General features: G+C 39.7%; 2 protein-coding genes across 11 annotated transcripts in view; both read left to right on the top strand.

Moving 5' to 3' along the window:
* Nucleotides 1–6,311, top strand: part of atp2b1a (ATPase plasma membrane Ca2+ transporting 1a) — a 110,752-nt gene extending 104,441 nt beyond the window's left edge. For 4 of the 6 annotated variants that reach the window (XM_043709906.1, XM_043709908.1, XM_043709909.1 and 1 more), the window contains exons 20-22: nucleotides 2,202–2,384; nucleotides 2,689–2,775; nucleotides 5,162–6,311. In XM_043709906.1, coding sequence (XP_043565841.1) covers nucleotides 2,202–2,384; nucleotides 2,689–2,775; nucleotides 5,162–5,470 — 579 coding nt within the window. In that variant the 3' untranslated portion in view covers nucleotides 5,471–6,311. Of the gene's footprint in view, nucleotides 1–2,201; nucleotides 2,385–2,688; nucleotides 2,846–5,161 lie in introns of all 6 variants that reach the window. The other 2 variants (XM_043709912.1, XM_043709911.1) reach the window with 2 other exon arrangements.
* Nucleotides 6,312–14,905: 8,594 nt separating this feature from the next.
* Nucleotides 14,906–25,693, top strand: part of LOC122559826 (POC1 centriolar protein homolog A-like) — a 120,547-nt gene continuing 109,759 nt past the window's right edge. Inside the window, exons 1-2 of one of the 5 annotated variants that reach the window (XM_043709915.1) lie at nucleotides 14,906–15,372; nucleotides 24,896–24,980. In XM_043709915.1, coding sequence (XP_043565850.1) covers nucleotides 15,358–15,372; nucleotides 24,896–24,980 — 100 coding nt within the window. In that variant the 5' untranslated portion in view covers nucleotides 14,906–15,357. Of the gene's footprint in view, nucleotides 15,373–17,945; nucleotides 17,965–24,895; nucleotides 24,981–25,693 lie in introns of those variants that run through there. The other 4 variants (XM_043709913.1, XM_043709916.1, XM_043709914.1 and 1 more) reach the window with 4 other exon arrangements.

Raw genomic sequence — 25,693 nt, forward strand, 5'->3', positions numbered from 1 at the left:
AATAACAGGGAAGAAGTTCTTCAACCTACTGGTGAATGTATTCGAGCTTCTGTATTCTACCTGATGGAAGAGGTCCTGGGAAAGCATTGCTAGGGGTCCATGGCAAGAAGTGTAATTGAGCCCACAGATGGGAGGTTGGCTTCCATAATGTCCGGGCAATGCACATAACCATCTGGTGTTTTCTTACAGTCCTGGGCAGAGCAGTTGCTGTACCAGGCTGTTAAACAACTGGACAGTATGTTTCAATGGTGCACTTTAAGTTGGTGAGGGACCTTTTTATGGTCATGTCAAATTTCCTGAGCTGCCGAAGGCAGAGGTGGTGGTGGTGTGCTGCCTTGACCATCTCATCTATGTGGAAAGTCCAAGTCAAGTTAACTTTTAGGAACCTGACTCTCCCCTTCCCCTCAACCTCTGTTCCATTAATGTAGATAGGGGTATGTTCTCCCTTTTTGAAGTCAATGATCAGTTCTTTAGTTGTCTGATTTTTGGGAGAGAGATTTTTCTCATTGCACCACATTAGCAAGCCTTCTATCATCCTCCTGTATTCTGACTCATTTGATATGGCCTACCACTGTGGTAATCAACAAACTTGCAGATGATGTTTGTTCAGAATTTAGTAACCTGGTAGTGGGTGTACAGGAAGTACAGCAGGGGACTGGGGATACATCCCTTGGGTGGGGGGTGGTGGCTTCAGTGAGCTGCATTGTGAAGTTGTAGTGTGGGTCAGAAAGCTGAGGATCATATTGTGGAGGGCAGAGATGAGACCTTGGTCTGAGTTTTGAGATCAGTCTGGAGGGGTTAATGATATTGAAGGCAGAGCTGTAGTCGGTGAGGAGTCTGACATAGGTTGCCTTGTCCAGATGTTCCAGGGATGAGTGCAGTGCTTGGGGAAAGGGCATCCGCTGTGGAATGCTGTATCGGTAGACAGATTGCAGGGGATTGAGGCAGAGTAGAATTGATGTGGGCCATGACCAGCCATTCTAAGCACTGATTGTGGAGGTCAGAGCCACTGGACTAGTCATTAAAGTATGTTGCAGTTATTTCTCCTTTTAAGAGCAGTAACAAGGAATTTGAAGATAGCTAGTTTTTACTGTTTCTGATAAAACTTGCCCCTTAACCAGACTGAACAATTAGTATGCCAACCACACTGCATCTTAAATGTTTTTTTTTTTAAAAAAAAAAGGGGGGTACTTGGGCAAAAGCGATTGGAGATTAGGTCAAGAAGCAAAAGGACACCTCATTGAATCCTGTGGAATAATGCTATTGAACTGTTCCCCAGCAATTTTTCTCCACTTAACGTTTCTTTTGATTCATCTGTTAGCATGCATGTGAGTTTAGTGGTAGTGTTTATTAAGCAAGAGAGTTATGTTCATTGCTCGCTTGTCTTGAGAATGGAGGCTTTCTGCAGCTGTATTGTTCATGATCTGTCCGAAAGCAAATCTGTGATGAGCACCACTGGCCCACATTAACTGGTACTTATTCTTGTTTTTGAATGAATAGTTTGTCTATGGGCAAAGCTTCCATGAGCACACACTAAGTTCAGCAATCATCTCTACTCTGCATGCTCTCTCCCCCCCCCACCTTGAAAAGGCAACAGTAAATATAATTGAGTTCCAGTGAGGTGTTCAAAACTCCTCTTCCCGTTTCCTTGGTTTAAAACAGTATCATTTTTCCATTTTTGTCCTCAATATTAAGTCACATAGGCCAAGTGAGGATGGTAATTTCCTTCCCTAAAGGACATTAGTGAGGTTTGGTTTTTCTGACCATCGAATGGATTCATGGTCATCATTAATTCCAGATTTATTTTCATTGAATTCAAATTTGACCATCTGCTGTGGTGGAATTTGAACCTGGGTCCTCAGAACATCTAGGTGTCTGGATTAACAGTTCTGCAATAATCCCAGTAGGCCATTGCCCCCTCTGTAGACAAGACTACATTCAATTTGCCTTCCTAGTCACGATGTACCTGCTTAGACTCATCCTTTCAATGTTGGTCTGCAGTCTCTCCCATTTATCCTTCTCTTGATGGAATTCTGATCAATTTTAAACTTAGATTTGAAGTTGAAATCTATAGAGTATTGAATAAGCTAATTTGAATTCTTTGAATAAGCTGTTTGAATTTCTACACTGAGTTGAGAGAATTATTTTGAAGTTTAAGTGAAATTCAGTAGTTGACTTGAAACTAATGTTTCTGTTTATAGATGATTGCTACAATTCCAACAAGTCACTTAACATTTCTCAAAGAAGCTGGACTTGGCACACAAAAGGACGAGATACCAGAGGATGAGTTGGAAGAAGATATTGAAGAAATTGACCATGCAGAGAGAGAATTACGTCATGGTCAGATCTTGTGGTTCAGAGGTCTTAACAGAATACAGACTCAGGTATAAATGCAATATTATCAGCCATGCTCCTGTTGAATGGTAGAGCAAGCTCAAGGGGCCAAATGCCCTTCACCTGTTCCAATTTTCTTATGGTCTTATTTACCTACTTTTGGAATGGAAGAAAAGGCCTGTGCCAGGATTACCCCAGACTACTTTGCTTTTTATTAACTGTAACTCTACTGCTGTCCTGTAAACTCTTGCCTTTTAGTAATTTCTGCTTGTGTATTATAGATCGGATGGTTTTCTTTTTTCTTTCTTTCTTTCTCTCTCTGAACAAGCTGTCACATTCTCTGGTTCCTTGCAGATGGATGTAGTGAATGCTTTCCAGACTGGAACTTCCTTTCAGGGAGCTCTAAGGCGGCAACCTTCCATCGCCAGCCAGCACCATGATGTAACAAATGTTTCTACCCCTACACATGTAGTGTTTACTGCTGCCACTACTGCTTCTACTACTGTGGGGTGTGAGTTTTTCTTAGTGCATGACATTAACATTTCCTGAACCACATGCCTAACGTTTCTCATTTTCTCCCTTAGTACCCTCCAAACTTCATTTGTTTCAGTCTGTTCATGCAGTTTTCTTATGTGGTCACCAAGTCTTCAGATTTTATTTTCTTTGAGGGTTAGAACTCTTTAAAACTTGCAGAAAAAAATTGAAGGCTGAAATGGTCCTGCCAAATTTCAATACATAATTTGCATTAATATTCAAGTGCCTGTGTAAATGTTTGAGTATAAGCCCAGTTTTCAAGGTCCTTTATTTCTAATGTATAAAATGCCATTTTTAACAAATCCATAAACAATTGTTCTACTTATTAACAATAGATTTTTATCTCTACATTAATCAGATTCCGTGTTGGGCTGTATATTGCATACTTTTTTTTCTAGGTCTACATGTTTTCTGTTACAGCAACAAGAATGAAACTGAACACTTTGTGAGCAGCTTTTTACAGCATTTGCCATATTTTGTGGAACTCAACTAGTTTTTCTTTCCTTGCCTTATGTGCCTGAGTTAGTAAATGATTGTGCAATGTTTCCATGCAAACAGCCAAATCCATATTTCAAAGGAACAATAAGATCACACATTGTTTTCTGAATTTACTGTACTTCAAACTCAATCATATCAACTATCTTTTTGACTTTTAATAGTTTAAGGGGTTTGGCTACTTGTTTCTGTCCTAGCCTATTTGTTTGTATTACAATATTTTGTGCATTGGTTGAGTATTCTAAGAAGCAAGTTGTTCTGTTCAGTAGAATTGTGCTCAACTTGTGTAACTGACTGAAGTGTAAATCCTTGGAATTCTTAAACGTAGTCTGTCTTGTGGCTTTTTTATCCAAAATTTGAATTCCATAATTCTGAAGTTGATAAAGCAAAGTCCATCCTGGGATTGTCCAAGACTTATGAATAGTTCTACTCACTCCAGTTTAAGATGAATGATAAACTGATTATGGTCCTTTATCTCCACTTAATTGACTACCTGGATTGGTGTCAGGAAAGAAATGACTACTAGATTTTTTTATATGTTCCAAACTAATTCGTGCTGCTTCTGAGCACAATGCAATCCTACCCTGGTTTGATAAATCACTTCCTCTTTTCATTCCTAATACTATAAATTTCCTTCGGATTGCTAGTGTGGGGTGCTGGAAAAGCACAGCAGGTTAGGCAGCGTCAGGAGCAGGAACATGAATATTTTGGGCAAAAGCTCTTCATCAGCAATCAGCCCACTTCCCTGATGAAAGGTTTTTTGTCAAAAAAGTCAATTCTCCTGCTCCTCAGAAGCTGTCTAACCTGTGCTTTTCCAGGACCACACACTTGACTAATCTTCAGCATCTGCAATCCTCACTTTGGCCTAATGAAAAGAGCTTAGCTTTGCTAAATATGTTCTGTATCAATCTTTGCTCGTTGCAGTTCAAATTCTGTAGTGATGGAATAATCCTGTTTGACTTTGTATGTATTGAATTCCAGGTTGACAATTAATTTTTCTTAAAAGAAATCCAATCTGTTTTCCTGATTATCGTGCAAGGACAGTAACAGGGCTACTTCTAGACCAGTTGAGGAAGCATAAGCACCTAAAACATTTGCCACTTTTGGAATTCATTCTTTTCATCAGATCAATGATCAGAAGTCTAATAGCAGACATTGTATGATAACAGTAAACTATATATTTGTATGAAATTTTGCTTCATAAAGTCTCTGAATGCATTGGCCTTTCTTCTCCACCTCTTTCTCTCCCTTCTGTCCTCATCCTTGTCGTTCTTTCCCTCCCTCAATACAATTTAAATTCCATGTAAATAGCATTGGGCATATACATGAACATTTGCACAGGTTCTACTTAGGATTTTCGCATGTTTCATTTTCTTAATGCTGTGTTTATCTTAGGCTTGGCTTTTTATCATAGTCAGTGGCATCCTAAACCCACGCATGAGGTGGTCCTGTTTTGTAGCTCATGTTTTGCATTTTTGAAAATTTTTGGTAAAGTGAGGTTCATGAATCTTGGGAGCTGGTAAGTATTGCTGCATTAACTGCTTTGTTTGTATTTTATGGTACATCAGCTTAAGTGCTTACACCAAGGTAACATGCTTGTTTAAAGATTTTATTTACTGTTCTAAACGGTCTTAAAAGTTCTTTCCAGTTCTTCAACTTCCACTGCATACTGCACGATACAGATTTCAAATGTTGCTATGTAACTGGATTTCAACTCCATGCAGCTTAATCATTCTGTAACATTATCAGACCTAATCCGTTACTTCAAATATCTGACACTGTGTATATTTTCTTACAGCTCAGAGTGGTGAATGCATTCCGTAGTTCTTTGTATGAAGGATTAGAGAAACCAGAATCTCGCAGCTCAATCCACAACTTTATGACGCATCCAGAATTTAGAATAGAAGATTCTGACACTCACATCCCTCTAATTGATGAAAGTGGTGATGAAGAAGCACCAACAAAACGTGATACCTCACCTAGATTATCTCTCAATGAAAACAACAATGCTGTTGACAGTGGGATCCATCTTACAATCAACACAAGCAAGTCTGCTACCTCTTCAATCCCAGGAAGCCCACTACATAGTCTGGAAACGTCTCTCTAGTGTAAGCAGAATGTTAACAGACTAGATCGAGTGAGCTACAAGAAAAGAAAATTGGGTCTTTTTACACTGTGTGATTGACAAGATATTCTTGTCTTGGACTTCAACAGAAGACACACCAAGAATGTAGATACTTAAGCTTTCTGCCAGACTAAGGGTGCTTTTGGAACTCCAAGTGACACACCAACCTGGTATAAAAATGACTTGCTTTGAGGATTTGTTCTGTAACAGAGGATGAAAAATCAACTTGTAAGAATTGTCCTGAGCAGTGTGTTAGCTGAACATTTAGTTTTTCTTGATTTTTCTGGATGGTGTTTTTCAGGCCCTGCCTCATTGATACTTTAATTTCTGCTACTTGGCTGTTAATATTTTTGAATTATTTATGTTTTAAATAACGCAGTTCTGTTTACAAGGTTTGTAGATACTTCTGTTTGTAGGTAGGTGGCTTCCTGACACACGATGCAGAGAAACTAATCCTTCAAATACTACTGGTATTTTCAGGAAAAAGGGTGTTTCAATTGAAACTGTACTAAATATGCCTGTGATTTACTTGTTAAATATTGTAGATAAAAAGCATAACTTGTAGCCAAATAATAGATAACACTACTAACATACAATACTTAAGCATTGTTTTATGGTCCCTTTCCCAATGAAGCCCCTAAATACTTGCACAGATTTTTCAATGATTGTTTCAGAATCTAGTTTCTGGGAAATGAACTGCAAAGATTTTCTCTACACAAATGAGTATGGGTGAAATGTTAAGTGGAAGAAAACAGCCATGTATAATGAGATTCTTCAGAGTATTTGTCAACTCATCAAATGGATTAAATCAAATGCATCATAACTTTAGTCTATCTGTGTTTGTCCTTAAATGTTAGATTTGTTCAGATGTGAGCACGGCTTTTTTTGTTAAATTTGCTATTCTAGCACCCGTGCTGATGACAACTTTGAAAATCTGTTCTTTTATAGCATTCTTTGTTTAATGATTCAATAGAGTATCTTTCTCCAGTTAACCATTTTTTCTGCCCTTTGGGCATATCAGAAATTATTGGGGGTGGAGCACAATGCATTGCATCACGTAAATACATTTGATTTCAAAGTGGATAACCTTTTGTGGATCATGATTTTAAATGAAAAGGCTGGAGTACAGTGCAAAACTACTGAAGCATTCAGTTGCACTGGTTTTCGACGTGGTGCATTTTGATAAATTCCGATGTTTTAGAAATGGTGTGGGGTGGGATGATTGGCAAAAAATCCTAAGTCATTGTGACATCTCTTAGGCAGGGGAACTCCACAACTGCTTCAGTGAGGCAGTGTAGTAATATTTCTGCACTTGTGTAGATAAATGTATATAGAACTAATTTTCTTTGAACATCCCACTGCAGCAAGACTTCTGAAAGTTAATTAAATTTGGTGCTTTCAGAAAAGACAAGTACATGAATAATAAAGATTTGGAGGGATATGGAGCAGGCAGGTGGGACTAGATTTAGTTTGGGATTAAGTTCAGCATGGACTGATTGGACCAAAGGTCTCTTTCCATGCTGTATGACTCCATGTACTACATTTCACTGTTACAGAAAAGCATTATATTTTTATTGTAACGTGATGGGGTGGCAGGGGAAGTGGTACTTAAATATCTCATTGTACAATCGGATATTTGAGTTAAGTTTATAACTCCCTATGTATCCTAAATACTTTTTTGCAGGTTTGGAAGAATAAAATATAAAGTCTAGTGAATTTAGCATTGTGTCCCATTTTGGCCATTACAGTAATTTATATATTACTAATGCCAGCGGAGTGTCTATTTTGGAACCAATTATTAAATGTTTAACCAATCAACTAAAATGTCAAACTTCCGTGTCAGGTGTTCTTTAACTTGTACAAAATGTGTGCTGTGGGAGGTATATTGAACTGTAATGGTAACCTTTGGATGAATGATCCAAGATGCTACTATTGTAGCAATATTTAAAATGGAAAATATGCCTGTGGATGAGTTTCTAATGTGTACATATTTCAAGAAATGAGTTCAATGAAGATGAACACTAATCAAAATTAGACTGTAAAGACAATGTACAAAGCTGTTAAAAGCTGCATGCCTTCTGTTATTGAGCACTTTGCAATTTTATATTGAAATTTAGTGCAAGTTGAGTTATTTAACAAGAACAATTTCTCAATCGTTTGTCTACCTGCTGAGTCTGAGCTACATTGTGTACTCCAGCTATGTCTGAAATTCCCTACAGTTTATACATCCCTTTTTGTGAGCTTCTGCAGTTGACCAAACCTTTGGTCATCCACTTTCTTGATTATCTACTGCTTGACATCAAATTATCCACAACAGCCTAGGTCATTTTTTTTTACTGTATTAAATACTCATTTTGAGTTCTGGCACCTTAGTTGTTCGTTGTCTTCAAAAGTGAGCTAACAAATTTAAACAGCCCTTCTTGATCTGTCATATCCAATTGCATTGCCAGTTTATTATTTGCTGTTGTCTAGTAACTAAATTGCATATCTTCAACATTCATTCCTGATCGTTGTACTAATCCGTTTCCTCAGCAAAATTGGAACCTCCATTAATTGATTAACAATGCTAACCAATTGGAATACTGAAATACTTAGAACAACTTAAGATCAGTTATATATTATGATTGGACATCCTTCAGAATAAATCTGATTTTAGGGCACAGAAAAAAGAATCTGATTTTAGTTCCTGATCACTACAGAAAGTACTCCATTTGTGTAGGTTTTTTATACAGAGCTGATAGGATGTGATTCCTCTGCATGTTAATTAGAAATCATGAACTGATTTTTGGACTATATAAAACAAATGTTTGGTTTTTAAGCTTTTTACCAAGTTGATGACTTAACTGGAAGTCTAGTAAAATTCATAACTGTACAAACCCATACACCTTTACAGCATCTGACAAACTCTCCAGTTCAAGAAGGGAAGTGATTGAGAAGTTAGAGCTGTTTCCAGTTTTAGAATTGTTTTTCTACTACAATGTGGGTCTGCATGATCAATTGTACCATTATAAATCAAAATTGAATTGATAGTTCTCATTGTCATCTCTTCAAATCAACTTATTTTGGTGGATAAACCAGCATCTTTAATTTTCTATCTGCAGTTCCTTGGAACAGAGTACAAGTGGCTTTTAAAATTGACAATCCTGCATAAAGTTTAAAAATCATAACACCAGGTTATAGTCCAACAGGTTTATTTGGAAGCACTAGCTTTTTGAGTGCTGCTCCATCAGGTAGCTGTGGATCCAGGACCGTAAAGACACAGAATTTAGTTTTTTTTTTAAAAAAACCATGTAACTTGAAACAACAGCAATCTAGGTTTGTTCAATACATTTAAGTCTTTCATCTTTTAGAATGGATGGCAGGTTTCAGTTCATTCACATGTAAATCCCAGCATTTAAGTCCTGTTCGAGATAGTTGAAATCTGTTAAATTCTGACAATGCATTAAAGTGTGAGGTTAAAGTCTATTTCCCAATCATGGGACATACTGGTTCTATTTCCAGTGTAACACTTTATAAATACCATGGATTAACTGCCTGCAGGTGGTTTTGCTCAAAGCGCACAATCTGCAAATGCAAATTCACCCCATAGACTGTGTTTGAGTGAGTGTGAGATGGACATAAGTCTTGAGGTGAATTTGCATTTGCAGATACATTCTTTTGTGTGCTTTTTTTCCACAATCTCTGCAGGCAGTCAACCCATTTAATATTTTTATAAATTCCACTTTGGAAATAGAATCAAATCTGACTCCAGATTGGGAAACAAATGCTAACATTTTGCCTTTTAATATGTTGTCAGAGCTGAAATCTTTTTCTTTGTAACATGTTAAGTTTTATATTGAATGTTTTAAATTCTGGGATTTACATGTGAATGAACCAAAATCTGCTACCCATTCTAAACTATGTAAGACTTAATATATTGAACAAACCTTGATTGTTGTTTGTTTCAGTTACTTTTTTTTTAAACCATAAATTGTCTTATCTTGCTCCCCAGCTACCTGATGGAGCAGTGCTATGAAAGCGAGTGCTTCCAAATAAACCTGTAGGAGTATAACCTGGTGTTGGGTTTTTTAACTTTGTTCACCCCAGTCCAACACCAGCTCCTCCACATCCATCCTAGATAGTTTATCCTCTGCCAAGATGAATAAGCTCTTAATTCTATGTTCTCAAAAGATATAAATAGAGTTGAGGACCTTTTTTCATTAAAGGTGGTAGGGATCTGGAACTGTTCAAGGGTAGTAGTGATGAATCAACTTTTTTTCTTTTTTAAAAAAAATCACAGTTCAAGCAGACAGTCAGCTGGGCTGTAGACCTAATGGATGAAGGTGAGATTAGGTTGGGTGACTGTATATTGACCCCCAACAGAGACATTTTTCCTTCCCCCCCCCCCAAAGGATGTGGGTGTAGTTAAAAATGTCAATATGTTGATGCCTAATTATCTTTGAACTGCTGCAGTCCGTCTGCTGTTTCTACTGGGCAGGTATTTATGAACAAATATTTTGAAAGGCCAATGTGGAGTTCTATCGGGATGGTATGTCAGTGTTCCCACACTTCTGTCCTTGTCCTCAAGTTCTGGTTTTAGAAGATGCTGCCAGAGGTCTTGGTTGGTTGTTGTCGTGCATCATGCATACATATGCAGTGGCAACCTACACATTTATGCTCTCTACCACTAATGTATCATGAATTATGAGCAGAAATAGACACCTAAAACCTGTTCTATCCTCCAATAAGATCATGGCTGATCTAATTACACCACATTCCCACCTTAACTCCTTTTCCCTCTCATCAAATTTACCTACCTCTTCTATACCGTTCAGGCGCACACCTGAAAAGGCTATAGAAGCAGTGTTCCAACAATGTTGCCACCTTCTATGCCCCTCTTTATTTTAAAAATGACCATCGTTTTAATTCTCCAACGAAATGTACTTTTCACATGTCAAGATACTTCCAGATATAATGTTGCAAAATAAATTAGCTAAGAGGCAAACTATAGCCTCCACGTTGCTGCAGACAGAGCTGAACATATAAACTATCAATGGTAGACTTCAGGATGATGGGGACTTGGTGCTGAAAATGCATTGAATGTTGTGATGAGATTGAGATTTTTCTCTTTGAAATGGTCATAGCCTAGCACTTGTCATCCCATTTTATTGTGACCTTATTGTCTCTAGTGGCATGACTTCTCAGGAGTTTCACAGTAATGTGAAAGGAATACAGTTAAGATGTATGATCCATTGGTCTGTTTTGTCTGGGCCTTCACTTCTTGGCCAGCTAAGCTTTGTTTCTGCTTTGGAGATGCTGGTGTTGGACTGGGGTGTACAAAGTTTAAAAATCACACCACCAGGTTATAGTCCAACAGGGTTAATTGGAAGCACATTAGCTTTTGGGGTGCTGCTCCAAAAGCTAGTGTGCTTCCAATTAAACCTGTTGGACTATAACCTGGTGTTATGATTTTTAACTTTTTGTTTCTGCTGGTCTCTCTTCCAAAGCCCTTCAATACAGCCTGACAGTCTTTTGTAATACAAGATTGCATGCCCAGGCGGTTGTGGCAAATAGCTGTTTCACAGTATAAGGAGGTCTTTTGAGACCATGTACCCATTGACTGTAGTTGAGGTAGTGAATGTCATTGAGTTAGCAATGAATATACGCTGATTAAACTAGTATCTTCCAGGCTACCAGTGACCTTATCCTGACCAGATGCTGAAGATAGATATTAGACAGTAATAATCTATTTCTTTTTATTTGTTGAACACCTCTTGAGCTATAAGAGACTAGAAAATCTTGTTTTCTGTTGTGGTTCTGTTCGCCGAGCTGGGAATTTGTGTTGCAGACGTTTTGTCCCCTGTCAAGGTGCTCCTGTGAAGCGCTTCTGTGATCTTTCCTCCAGCATTTGTCGTGGTTTGAATCTGTCTCTTCCGGTTGTCAGTTCCAGCTATACGTTGCAGTGGCTGGTATATTGGGTCCAGATCGATGTGCTTATTGATTTGAATCTGTGGATGAATACTTATTCAATCAATAAGCACAACGAGCTGGACCCAATATACCGACCACTGCAACAGACAGCTGGAACTGACAACCGGAAGCGGCAGATACAAACCACTATAAATGCCGGAGGAAACATCACAGAAGCGCTTCACAGGAGGCTCCCAAGCACTGAGGATATCATCTAGACGGGATGAAACATCTGCAACACATTCCCAGCTTGGCGAACAGAACCACAACAACGAGCACCCGAGCTACAAATCTTCTCTCAAACTTTTGTTTTCTCCTAAGCAACTGCAGGGAGATGATAAAAAGGTAAAGATTTTACAATCTTTAAGTTGAAATGTTGAGGTGGTTGGGGTGGGGGGGGGGGGTTTCAAAGGAGATGAGACTTTTTTAAAGTGTGGTAGTTACCTGGAATGTGCTGCCAGGGTTGTGGAGGAGGCAAATACAAAAGGGGGTTTTAGACAAGCCTATGAATGTGCAAGGAATGGAGGGATATGGATCAAGAGCAGGCAGAAGAGATTAGTTTAATTTGGTGTCATGTTTGGCACAATATCATGGTCGGATGACTACAGCACAGGAACAGGCTCTTCCAGGTTTTTGTCATTATCAAGAAGTGTGCTAAGATCAGACTTTATAGACTAGTGGTTTGCTGCTGTTCTATACTTGGCCTCTGCATGAAAGCTGCAGCTTTTGCAATCTACGCTAATTTCAACATCAAGTGATGTTCCTGGAGCTTGTGGAACCTGGCAGCCTCTACTACCACATTACCATGCTATCACTTATCAATGTTGACTATCAAATGACTATGGATACCTGTCATTTCACACTTGTTTTTCTTTGTGGGAATGTGGAACATTCCTTTTTGATAAATCAATGATGTCATTTTTACTGATTGCAAGGGATGAGAAATTGTAAAAAAAAAAAAAAAAATAATCTGTTTTACTTCCAATTTGTATCCTTCCCTCACCTGGGCCATCTGACCTTTTTTTTTGGTGCTTTGTGTTCAATTCTGGGGATTTGTTTTCCACCAGTATCTACTTCAAACCTGCTGGCTTCTGCAAGGACTCAATTTAATTTCACTTAGTTTCTGTCTCTTCCACAGTGGTGCCTCTGACATGTTGATGTCATTTTTCTGTTGCAAGGATTTCCTCCACTGCCACAGTGCTGTTCTCTTTTCTCTTCCCAACCTCCTCCTACCACCCTTCCACTACTGAGAATAAGATTCCACTTGTCCTCAATTTGTGCCTTAGCATGTAATCACAGAAGGTTTAACACTTGCTATTTACTACTGCCATCCTGACTGTCCAAGGTCTCAAAACCAGTTTCCAGGTCAATCAGTTTGCTTGTACTAAATTGTCTATTATACTGTGTTCACTTTATGTAGTCTCTTTTGTATTTGCAAAATTAAATGTGGACTTGATCATCACATTGGGATTAGCACATTTTGAGAAGATTCGTAGCTCGGCTTGAGGTTTTGGATGTAGGTTTGCTTGCTGAGCTGCAAGGTTCATTTCCAGATGTTTCATTACCCTACTAGGTAACGTCAGTGGGCCTCAGGCAAAGCAATGCTGAAAATTCCTGCTCTCTATTTGTTTGGATTTCTTTGGGTTGGTGATGTTTATTTCCTGTAGTGAACTCCCTATTCCTTTTCTCGGGGGGTGGTAGAGTGGGGGTCTAACTCAAATTCCTAGAAGCATGGCATTCCAACTGAAACTCCTAACTGTGTTTGTTGATAGATCCCATCTACCACCCCCTGAGAAAAGGAACAGGAAGTGAGTTCACTGCAGGAAATAACATCACAGGAAATGGCATCACCAGCCCAAACAAAAGAGAAAGCAGGAATTTTCAGCATTGCTTTTGCCTGAGGCCCACTGAAGATGTTACCTAGTGCGGTAACAAAATGTCTGAAAATGAACTTTACAGCTCAGTGAGCAAACACAACATCCTCATGTGACAGATGTATACTGTCCATAAATAATAAATTACAACACAAAAACAGGCCCTCCACATCTGTGCTGATCCAGATCCTCTCTATAAACCTATAGCCTATTTCCCAAGGCTCTATATCCCACTGCTCCCTGCCTATTCATCTATCTGTCTAGATAGATAGACCTTTACCAGCTCCACTGCCAATTTAGAGGTAAGCACAAAGTACCCACTACCATCATGACAATATAGACAATCACTTTCCATGCATTATCTCCCTTAAACATTACCCCTTAGCTTGAACTTGTGACACTTAATTAAGTTTCCCCTACTCTCTTTGAGGGAGGGAAAGAACAGAAGAGAGAGGTAGAGGGGAAGGGAAGAGAAAAGCTTTTTGCTCTTCACACTTAGGTCTACAAAATCATGACAATATAGACAATCGGGTTCCCCTCTTTTCCCCCACCTCCAACTCTCTACTCAACCTCTTTGTAGCTAGTGCACTCTATACCAGGCAACATTCTGACGTACCTGCTCTGTACCCTCTCCAAAGCATCCATATCCTTCTGGTGATGTAGTGACGAGAGCTCTGTGCAGTATTCCAAATATGGCCAAACTAAAGTCCTATACAACTAATAGTACCTGCCAACCCTTGTACTCCATACTCTGTCTGATGAAGGAAAACATATCATATACTGTCTTGACCACTATTGATTTGCATTGTCACCTTCAGGGTACAATGGATCCAAACACCCAGCTCTCTGTACATTAATTTTTCCTAGGGATTTTTTTATTTACTGTATGGTTCATGTTTGAATTGCGGGCGGGGGGGGGGGGAAGCTACAGCTACAGCATTCCAAATTAGGTGGCAAATCAGATTAGCGATTGTTTGGTTTAGATGTTTGCCATTAGATTAGATTACTTAAATCTGCAGAGTATACATTTACAAGCATACGTTTTACAATTTTACTGGTTTTATTTTCAGATGTGTAGTCAAACATAAATTTAATTGACTAGCTAAGTTTAAAGCAGATGAAAGATAAGAATTTTTAGGGAGGGAATTCTATACCTTGCAGTCCAGATGGCTGAAGGCACATTATCAAGTGTTTAGACAAAGAAAATGGTGAGGAGTGCAAAGAAGATCACCGCTAAAGGAGACCAGAAGACAGCGAGAAAGTTCCCCAAAGAGAGACCAGGGTTTTGTATGCCAGCGTGAGACTTTTGTTCCGTGTTTGCAGCGTGTGCTCTGTCAGTGGAACCTCGTTTTCTCTTTACAACAATTGGGAGAAGGAAGAACGAATGGGTTATGCGTAATCCCAGCATTCCTTGCGGCGATGAAAGTGCTCTACATTAACCAGTGAAACCAGGAGAATGTATGCAGTGCGTTCACTGTACCTTCAAGCTCAAAGGAAACTGCTTTGATAATGTAAGTAAACAGACACTAGCATGCACTGTGCCTGTCCAGCTAGCTCGTCATTTTTGGCACCCGCAGTTTAAAGATTCTTACCTGTCTTTTGCTTAGCCCTTCAAATACGATTGGTTGTTGATAGCATATAAAATTACGTAATAAGTTTATGTCTGGTTCGGAGCAAATGGATTTCACGGGGGCATTAGGGCGCCGGTCTGGAGCCTGAACCGAATCTTCCAGACTGAACGGCAGCAACGTCTTCAAAAATTCAAAATTGGCCGCCGGAGCGCACGCGGGTCAACACAGCTCAGCGCATGCGCAGACTGGAGAGGTTGGCGAAGGACGGAGCTCAGACACGCACGCGCTAGTATTGAGAGGCAGGATTGAAGCGCAGAGCACGGTGCGGGCATGCGCCTCCGGAGGGTGGCTTGAAGGCGGCTACACGTCCCATGGTGGAGTGTTGTTGCAGCTTGAGGCCGCGCGTTGTGGGATGGCGGACGGAGGTCCGGAAATCCTTTCTTAACGTTTCTCCGGTCCACCACCTTTGTGCGCCATGGCCTCCGCTCTGGTAAGGGAAAGAAGTGAAGGGTGAACGGTCGACGGGGCAGACCTTGAGGAGGCTGTTCGGCCCCTATCGCCTCTGCTTTCTCGGACAAGAATAGGCCTTTCATCCCGTCGAATCTGTTCTACAATTCAGTGAGATTATGACTGATTTGTGGTCTGGCTCCATATTCCGTAATACATTCGCTTAACAAAAGTTTATTTGCTTCAGTTTTAAAGTTGACAACTGATCTAGATTCTAATGCCGTTTGTTGAAGAGGGTTCTATAACCCTCTACCACCCTTTTTGCGTAGAAGTGAGATCTTTCCTGAATGATCTGGCCTTAATTTTCCATCTATGTCCCCAGTTCTTGAGTTTCCAATCAATGAAAATAGTTTATATTTATTATCCTGTTGCTTTCTCGCCTGTTCCTTGAAGTAGTTATTCGCTTAGTCCCACTTCAACGCCATTGCTCTTTCCCTGCCAGCTTGCCGCTTTTCCAGCATTTGCCCTTTCATTGAATCTGCTTCCACTAACTTTAAGGGGTTTGATTACAGATCATGACAACAATGTTTCCCCTCTGGTTCTTTTGCTGTCCTCTATGTTAGTGAATTAGTGAATATTGGAAAACAGCTATTGTTAATAAAACTGAAAGACAAACTCAATAATTTGGGATGACCCAAAATTCTCTGGTGGAAATAAATTGATTATGAAGTGTAGTCACTGTTGTGAAACAAAGGGAAGCCACTACATTGATAGAAAGGACTCTGTAATATGACTGCGACCAAGTAACTGATTTCTTTTTAGGTTGACTGAGTAGTAAGAGTTGTTTGGCAGAGCATGACTAACTCCTCAACCTTTCTACAAAACAGTTCCAAGGGATTTTTACCACCCACTTGGATCCTTGGTTTAACTTCTTGTCTGAAAGACTCTACCTCTGATCATGCAGCACTTGGACGCTACATTTGACTCTCAGCCTAGACTTTTTAAAACCTGGTCTTTAGAGTCTCTGATTCTGTCTCAATAAGAGCACTCCCCATTGGGTCATGCTGACACTTTGGGGATGCCAGTTGCTCTACGTACTGATTGTATTACATTGATAGGAAAAGACCAGCTGATTCATCAGAACATAGCAGGTATAGTTAGTAAATTTGCAGATGACACCAAAATTGGAGGCATGATAGACAGCAAACAAGGTTACGTCAGAGTACAACGGGATCTTGACCAGACGGGCCAATGCGCTGAGGAATGTTAGATGGAGTTTAATTTAGATAAATGTGAGGTGCTGCATTTGTAAAAAGCAAATCAGAGCAGTACTTATACAGTTAAAGATCAGGTCCTAGGAAATGTTGCTGAACAAAGAGATCTTGGAGTTCTGGTTCATTGTTCCTTGAAAGTAGAGTCGCAGGTAGATAGGATAGTGAAGAAGGCATTTTGTATGCTTTCCTTCATTGGTCAGAATACTGAGTATAGGAGTTGGGAGGTCATATTGCGGCTGTATAGGATGTTGGTTAGGCCTCTTTTGGAATATTGCATGCAATTTTGGTCTCCTTCCTACCAGGAGGATGTTGTGAAACTTGAAAGGGTTCAGAAAAAATCGACAAGGATGTTGCCAGGGTTGGGGGATTTGAGCTATAGGGAGAGGCTGAGTTGGCTGGGTGTTTTCCCTGGACCTTCGGAGGCGGATGGGTGATCTTATACAGGTTTATAAAATCATGAGGGGCTTGGATAGTATAAATAGAAAAGGTCTTTTCCCCTGGGGTGAAGGAGTCCAGAATGAGAGGACATAGGTTTAGGGTGAGAGGGGAAAGATATAAAAGGGTCCTAAGGAGCAACTTTTGCACACCGAGGGTGGTGCATGCATGGAATGAGCTACGAGAGGAAGTGGTGGAGGCCGGTACATTTGCAACATTTAAAAGGCATCTGGATGGGTATATGAATAGGGTTTAAAGGGATATGGGCCAAGTGCTGGCAAATGGGAGTAGATTAGATTGGGAATCTGGTCAGCTTTGACGAGTTGGACCGAAGGGTCTGTTTCCATGCTGTACGTGGTTAGCATTGCTGCCTCACAGTGCCAGGGATGTGAGTTCAATTCCCGCCTCAGTCAACTGTCTGTGTGGAGTTTGCACATTCTCCCCGTGTCTGTGTGGATTTCCTCCGGGTGCTCTGGTTTCCTCCCACAGTCCAAAGACGTGCAGGTTAGGTGAATTGGCCATGCTAAATTGCCTGTAGCGTTAGGTGTAAGGAAATGGGTCTGGGTGGGTTGCTCTTCAGTAGGTCAGTGTGGACTTGTTGGGCCCAAGGGCCTGTTTCCACACTGTAGGGAATCTAGTCTTTTAAAAAAAAAAATCAGAAATCATGACAACTTAAACTCATGGACTAACCTATCCTTTAGATTCTGGGTAATCCAAGATGGGAGGATGGGAGAAAGTTCTGGCTGTAACAGCTGTTCCTTTTTTTTTTGGAGGTATTTTAGGTGCTGGAGGTGATTTCCTTGAATTCCAGGAGCAGCAATTACTGTTTTATATGCTGTTTCTTTGTTTTGGAACCTTGGAGGGGAAAATAAAGTCAAAACAACAGCCCTATTAAAAGGGAGAAAAGCAGTCAAAGGAAGCACATGGTGAGGTCATTGCAAAGGAGAGAGAGAACCTGCACAGTTACTGCCTTTGCTGTTTGAATTAATTGTCGCTGGACGTTGGAGTGCATCTGGGAAAATTAACAAACAGTGAAATTCACAACTGATCTTGGAGGAACTGTTGGGTGAAGTTCACAGCACAGAATCAGATAAGTTAATCGTTGTTTTTAAGTGTGGCCTACAGAGAATCTGCAGTAGGGAGTAGAGTGGGTTCTTTCTTGATTATGTTTTTGGAGATATGTCTCTTGATTAAACTTTAGCCATAACTATTAATTTAACCTGGGGCAGTGTTTGTAGAGGAATAAGATGGTGTTATTTTCTGGGTCTGTAGATTGTGAAGGAGCAAAAATGGCCTTTGCAGTGATATGTACTACTTGTCAGATGTGGGAGTTTAAAGAGAGTTTAAGGGTTACTGCGGATTATATCTGCCATAAAATGCTGTTAGCTGCGAATCTTATTAGATCGAGTGGATCGGTTGGAGAGACAGTTAGAAGCGATGAGGAATTTGGAACAGCAACAGTATGTGATGGATGGCAGTTATAGGAAGGGGGAAAGTCTCGGATACAGTCACATAGATGGGTTAACTCCAGGAAAGGTAAGCGAGGTAGGCACCTAGTGCAGGAGCCTTTTGTGGATATACCTATTTCTAACAGGTATGCTGTTTTGGAAAATGTAGTTGGTGATGGATTCTCAGGGGAACGTGGCACGAACAGCCACGTTTCTGGTATTGAGACTGGCTCTAATGCAACAAGGGGTACATCAGCTTCCAAGAGATCAATTGTGTTAGGCGATTCTCTAGTCAGAGGTATAGACAGATGTTTCTGTGGCCAGCAGCGAAAAAGCAGAATGGTGTGTTGCTTCCCTGGTGCCAGGATCAAGGATGTCTCAGAGAAGGTGCATGGGGGAGAGGGGCCAGCAAGAGGTCATTGTCCCTATTGGAACCAACGAAATAGGAAGGGGAAAGGTTGAGATTCTGAAGGGAGATTACATAGAGTTAGGCCGAAATTTAAAAAGGAGGTCCTCGAGTAGTAATATCTGGATTACTCCCGGTGCTACGAGCTAGTGAGGGCAGGAATAGGAGGTTAGAGCAGATGAATGCATGGCTGAGGAGGTGGTATATAGGAGAAAGATTTAGATTTATATTTTCGGATCATTGCAATCTCTTTTGGGGTAGAAGTGACCTCTACAAGAAGGACAGATTGCACCTAAATTGGAAGTGTTCTAATATACTGGCAAGGAAATTTGCTCGAGCTGCTCGGGAGGATTAAACTAGTAACGTGGGGGGGTGGGACCCAGGGAGATGGTGAGGAAAGAGATCAACCTGAGACTGGTACAGTTGAGAACAGAAGTGAGTCAAACAGTTAGGGCAGGCAGGGACAAGGTAGGACTAATAAATTAAATTGCATTTATTTCAATGCAAGGGGCCTAACATGGAAGGCAGATGAACTCGGGGCATGGTTGGGAACATGGGACTGGGATATCATAGCAATTATGGAAACATGGCTCACGGATGGGCAGGACTGGTAGCTTAATGTTCCAGGATACAAATGTTACAGGAAGAATAGAAAGGGAGTCAAGAAAGGAGGGAGAGTGGCATTTTTCATAAGGGATAGCATTACAGCTGTACTGAGGGAGGATATTCCCGGAAATACATTCAGAGAAGTTATTTGGGTGGAACAGAGAAATAAAAAAGGGATGATAACCTTATTGGGATTGTATTATAGACTCCCGAATAGTCAGAGGGAAATTGAGAAACAAACTTGTAAGGAGATCTCGGCTATCTGTAAGAATAATAGGGTAGTTATGGTGGGGGATTTTAACTTTCCCAAACATAGACTGAGACTGCTATAGTGTCAAGGGTTCAGATGGAGAGGAATTTAAGTGTGTACAAGACAATTTTCTAATTCAATATGTGGATGTACCTACGAGAGAAGGTGCAAAACTTGACCTACTCTTGGGAAATAAGGCAGGGCAGGTGACTGAGGTGTCAGTGGGAGAGCACTTTGGGGCCAGTAACCATAATTCTAATAGATTTAAAATAGTGATCGAAAAGAATAGACCAGATCTAAAAGTTGCAGTTCTAAATTTGAGAAAGTCCAATTTTGACAGTACCAGGCAAGAACTTTGGAAAACTGATTGGGGGCAGATGTTCGCAGGTAAAGGGACGGCTGGAAAATGAGAAGCCTTCAGAAATGAGATAACCAGAGTCCAGAGAAAGTAAATTCCTATTAGGGTGAAAAGAGAGGCTGGTGGGTATAGGGAATGGTAGATGACTAAAACAATTGAGGGTTTGGTTAAGAAAAAGGAGGAAGCATATGTAAGGTATAGACAGGATAGATCGAATGAATCCTTAGAGTATAAAAGCAGTAGAAGTTTACTTAAGAGGGAAGTCGGGAGGGCAAAAAGGGGACATGAGATAGCTTTGGCAAATAGAATTAAGGAGAATCCATAGAGTTTTTACAAATACATTAAGGACAAAAGGGTAACTAGGCAGAGAATAGGGCCCCTAGAAAGATCAGCAAGGCGGCCTATGTGTGGAGCCGCAGAAAATGGGGGAGATACTAAACGAGTATTTTGCATCAGTACTTACTGTGGAAAAGGATATGGAAGATATTGACTGTCGGGAAATAGATGGTGGCATCTTGCAAAATGTCCAGATTACAGAGGAGGAAGTGCTGGATGTCTTGAAACTGGTAAAGGTGGATAAATCCCCAGGACCTGATCAGGTGTACCTGAGAACTCTGTGGAAAGCTAGAGAAGTGATTGCTGGGCCTCTTGCTGAGATATTCGTATCATCGATAGTCACAGGTGAGGTGCCGGAAGACTGGAGGTTGGCAAACGTGGTGTCACTGTTTAAGAAGGGTGGTAAGGACAAGCCAGGGAACTATAAGTCAGTGAGTCTGACCTTGGTGCTGGGCAAGTTGTTGGAGGGAATCCTGAGGGACAGGATGTACATGTATCTGGAAAGGCAAGAATTGATTAGGGATAGTCAACATGGCTTTGTGCTTAGGAAATCATGTCTCTCAAAGTTGATTGCGTTTTTTGAAGAAGTAACAAAGACGATTGATGAGAGCAGAGCAGTAGACGTGATGTATATAGACTTCAGTAAGGCATTCGACAAGGTTCCCCATGGGAGACTGGTTAGCAAGGTTAGATCTCTCGGAATACGGGGAGAACTAGCCATTTGGATACAGAACTGGCTCAAAGGTAGAAGACACGGTGGTGGTGGAGCGTTGTTGTTCAGACTGGAGGCCTGTGACCAGTGGAGTCCCACAAGGATCAGTGCTTGGTCCTCTACTTTTTGCCATTTATGTAAATGATTTGGATACGAGCATAAGAGATACGAGTAAGTTTGCAGATGACACCAAAATTGGATGTGTGGTGGACAGCAAAGAGGGTTACCTCAGATTACAACAGGATCTTCATCAGATGGATCAGTGGGCTTAGACGTGGCATATGGAGTTTAATTCAGATAAATGTGAGGTGCTGCATTTTCGGAAAGCAAATCTTAGCAGGACTTATACACTTAATGGTAATGTCCTAGGGAGTGTTGTTGAACAAAGAGATTGTGGAGTGCAGGTTCATAGCTCCTTGAAAGTGGAGTTGCAGGTAGATAGGATAGTAAAGAAGGCATTTGATATGCTTTCTTTTATTGGTCAGAGTATTGAGTACAGGAGTTGGGAGGTCATGTTGCGGCTGTACAGGACATTGGTTAGGCCATTTTTGGAATATTGCGTGCAATTCTGATCTTCCTATCGAAAAGATGTTGTGAAACTTGAAAGGGTTCAAAAAAGATTTACAAGGATGTTGCCAGGGCTGGAGGATTTGATCTATAGGGGGAGGCTTAACAGGCTGGAGCTGTTTTCCCTGGAGTGTCGGAGGCTGAGGGGTGACCTTATAGAGGTTTACAAAATTATGGGGGGCATGGATAGGGTAAATAGACAAAGTCTTCTCCCTGGGGTCGGGGAGTCCAGAACTAGAGGGCATAGGTTTAGGGTGAGAGGGGAAAGATATAAAAGAGACCTCAGGGGCAAACTTTTTCACACAGTGGTAAGTGTATGGGATGAGCTGCCAGAGGAAGTGGTGGAGGCTGGTACAACTGCAACATTTAAGAGGCATTTGGATGGGTATATGAAAAGGAAAGGTTTTGGAGGGATATGGGCTGGGTGCTGGCAGGTGGGACTAGATTGGGTTGGGATATCTGGTTGGCATGGACTGGTTGGACCGAAGGGTCTATTTCCATGCTGTACATCTCTATGACTCTGTGACTGTATTATTCTATCTGCCCTATGTCACGCTTGCTGGAGAGTTATGATTAAACATATGTAACATCAATTAGTTCCTCTGCATCAGTTTTGATTTCAATAATATTTAACCATTTCTCTATCTAAACTGCAACTAAACAAATGATCAGCAAAACCATGTAGAATAAGAAATGTAATACCTGATTTTACATAAAAATACGTGGAGTGGATCTAAATTGAGATATTGACTATAAGAAAGTGTATTTATTTAAATTAATTTGCGTGATGTCAATATTGCTAGCTGGCCAGCATTTCTTACCCATCCTTTATTGCCCTTGAAAAGGAGGTGGTGATCTTATTGTTTTAGAGGGACTATACACAAAAATAGTCTTATATTATGTTCATAGCCTTCGGTAATACATTGATTTCAACAATATGCCATTACTGACAAAACTAGTTTGATAGTGTAAACAGAGTGAAAGTGTGACCTTTCCTGGTCTGAAGTACAAATAATGCCTAATGGAAATTGCATATTTAATCTAGTGATCAATTAATGCTCAGGACATGCAATCACACATTATATAGATAAGCTTTCATTCAATTTGAGATGAGGTTTGACCAGTAACTGGGTTTTTAAAGTTATGCTTTCATGGGAGTTGCGTGTCGCTAATAAGCGTGTTGCCTATCCCCAATTGCCTTTGAACTGAGTGCCTTGCTTGGCCACTTGAGTGTGCAATTAAGAGTCAACCACGTTGTTGGTTGTCTAAATTCACATATTGGCCAGACGAGGTAAGAATGGTAAAATAATTCAATGAACTAGATGGGATTAAATGATATTGATAGTTGTCATGGTCACCAATACAGAGATGCACTTTCAATTCCAGATTTTTATCAATTGAATTTAAATGACATGAAATCACTTTTTTTCTCTAATTTCCCTCATCCGTTGAACCAGTCTTATGTTTTCTGCATCCTCTCCAAAGCATTAACATTGCCAGCATTGAACAGTTACCATTGAAGCCAAACCACATTTTTGTCTAAGTTCATTATAACTTCTTCACTTTTAAATTCTGTGCCTTTTTTTTATAAATCCAGGATCCTGAATGCTTATTTAACCATTTTCTCAACATTCTCTGCTTTGAAAGAATTGTACGCATATCTATAGTTGTCTTTGCTCCATTTAGAATTATATCATTTATTTCATAATGTTTTTCCTCATTCTTTCTGCCAAAATGTATCAGTTCTCTCGATTAGACTTTGTGTGCCACAAGTAAACCCATGCCACATACTTGTCTGTGTCCTATTATTTGAACTGAAGCAACATCTTCTGAGCTACACTGACATGCCTTTTAAAGGAATCTCACTTGCAAAATATAAAAAAAATTCTTTCTTTCCATTTTGATTCTGTTAAAAACTAACTACATTATCTTCAATCCTAAAACAACCTTCCATTGTCAAAAATCACAGCCTTGTATCCTTTAAGAATGAAATAAATTATACTATGGGTTACTATACAGTTCCTACAGACAAAAATAAAGGTTTCAGCCTCAATATTTGAAAATATAACTGGAAAATCATATTAGTCATACATTTTTGAGAGGCAGTTGGAGTGTTCCAGTAAAATTAAACGGAACTGCAGATGCTGAAGATCTGAAACAGAAACAAAGTGCTGGGAAACTCAGCAGTCTGGCAGCATCTGCAGAGAGAAAAACAGAGATAATATTTACTAGACTTGAAATGCTGCCAGACCTGATGAGTTTCTCCAGTACTTTCTGTTTTTGTGTAATATCCCAGTGCTCTATCTGTGTAAAATATCTACCTTAATTTAGCAGTTGTCTGCCCCAAGATAATTGCACCATGACTAAATGGGAAAATGTTAACTTTATGGTTACACTGAGATAATTCCACAAAAAAGTGTGATCAAAAACTTAAAGCACCATCTACATATCGTCAAAGGATTGCAGAAAATATTTGCAATTCTTGGCTGCCACAAGCTAATCCACATTTTGCTTCAGTAGAAACTGAAAACTACAGGTGTAGCTGAAATGTGAAAATTCCTCTTTATTTGTATTTTAATCAACATTTTCTTGTGCACCACAGTTTTAAAAGTTTAATTTAGATTTGTGTTTTCATGGACTGCATACAAGAATATTTTAATAAACTTTATAGCTGTTAATGTGTGGTCAGCTTTATCTTTGTCCATTAATTATTCTCTTTGCTGAACATGCAACTTACCACAAAGCCTTAAAATGCTATGTAGACACATTTTTTTGAAGGCACTCAAATCCAACAGTTTTTTGAAATCTGAGGCATTATTCTTGTCTGGTTTTGATTTACGTTTGATGCAACCAACTGAGCAAATTATACAAAATTTTCAATTTGGGAATACTCAATTTCTTCAACATTTTGATCTCGAACACTAATTAATGTGGGATTTTGGATGGATTTGGAATTACAGCTGAAATATATAGTTCTCTGGTTGAATTGAGTTGTGTTAAGTATGATAGGTAATAAAGATTCCGTTTCAGAATATTTGAACTGGAATCACAATTTGTGGAAAGATCATAAGTCTCAGATGATGCTTAGTTTTTAGCAAAGACAAGTTTTATTTCACTTTATTTGGCAATGAACAATGGAATAAAGTAAGGTATTTAACTTTTTTACTATCCTAGGAGGATCCAAACTTAGAACACAACTTTAAAGGTCATAAAGATGTGGTCACCAGTGTTGATTTTAACCCAAACAACAAGCAGCTAGGTAAGTGCTAGATATTTTGCATGGTATAACAGAAACCTAAGCACAGAAGGAGAGCATTTTTGTCTATCAAACTTGTGCTTCTCGTGGCTCTATTGCTTAGCTTTACATTGTAGTCCACTCCTCTTCCACTTGCCAGTTCCCAGATATCCTTATACCCTTAAGTTTAAGCTTCTGTGAACATTTAACTAATGTTAAAGGCATTGTTTCTATGCAAATTGTTAAGCATAGAGAGAACCCGTAAATGGAGTTGGAAATTAATGTCAAAAATTTCTACAGTTACGTAATTCACATGTGAAAAAACACTGTAGGAAGCTCCTGTACTAACACCTTTTGGTGTATTTGGTGTCATATCTAGGTTTATGTCAATTTCTTGCCAGTTTGCGATTGCTGAACATTTGAATTGACTTTTTGTTGTTTAATTGAGATAATTGAATTTACTCATTGAATTGAGTCAGGTTAAGAGATATGTATGTATTTCTAATATTTAAATAGGAATCTTAAAATTAACATTGGCAGACTATAAAAGGACAGGTTGAGAGGTGATAGGATTGCTGATTTTGGAATTCCAAAGGGACTAATTAATGTTGACCTTGACAAACTATTTCACCTTGTCTAGAGCAAGTTGACAGTGTTTCAAGCAGAATAAATTGAAAACCATCAGTGGAGACAGCAATTCATTGAGTGGAGCAAACTCCCACTGGAGCCAATAAATA

This window comes from Chiloscyllium plagiosum, chromosome 19, assembly GCF_004010195.1.
Source record: "Chiloscyllium plagiosum isolate BGI_BamShark_2017 chromosome 19, ASM401019v2, whole genome shotgun sequence".
Lineage (NCBI taxonomy): Eukaryota > Metazoa > Chordata > Chondrichthyes > Orectolobiformes > Hemiscylliidae > Chiloscyllium > Chiloscyllium plagiosum.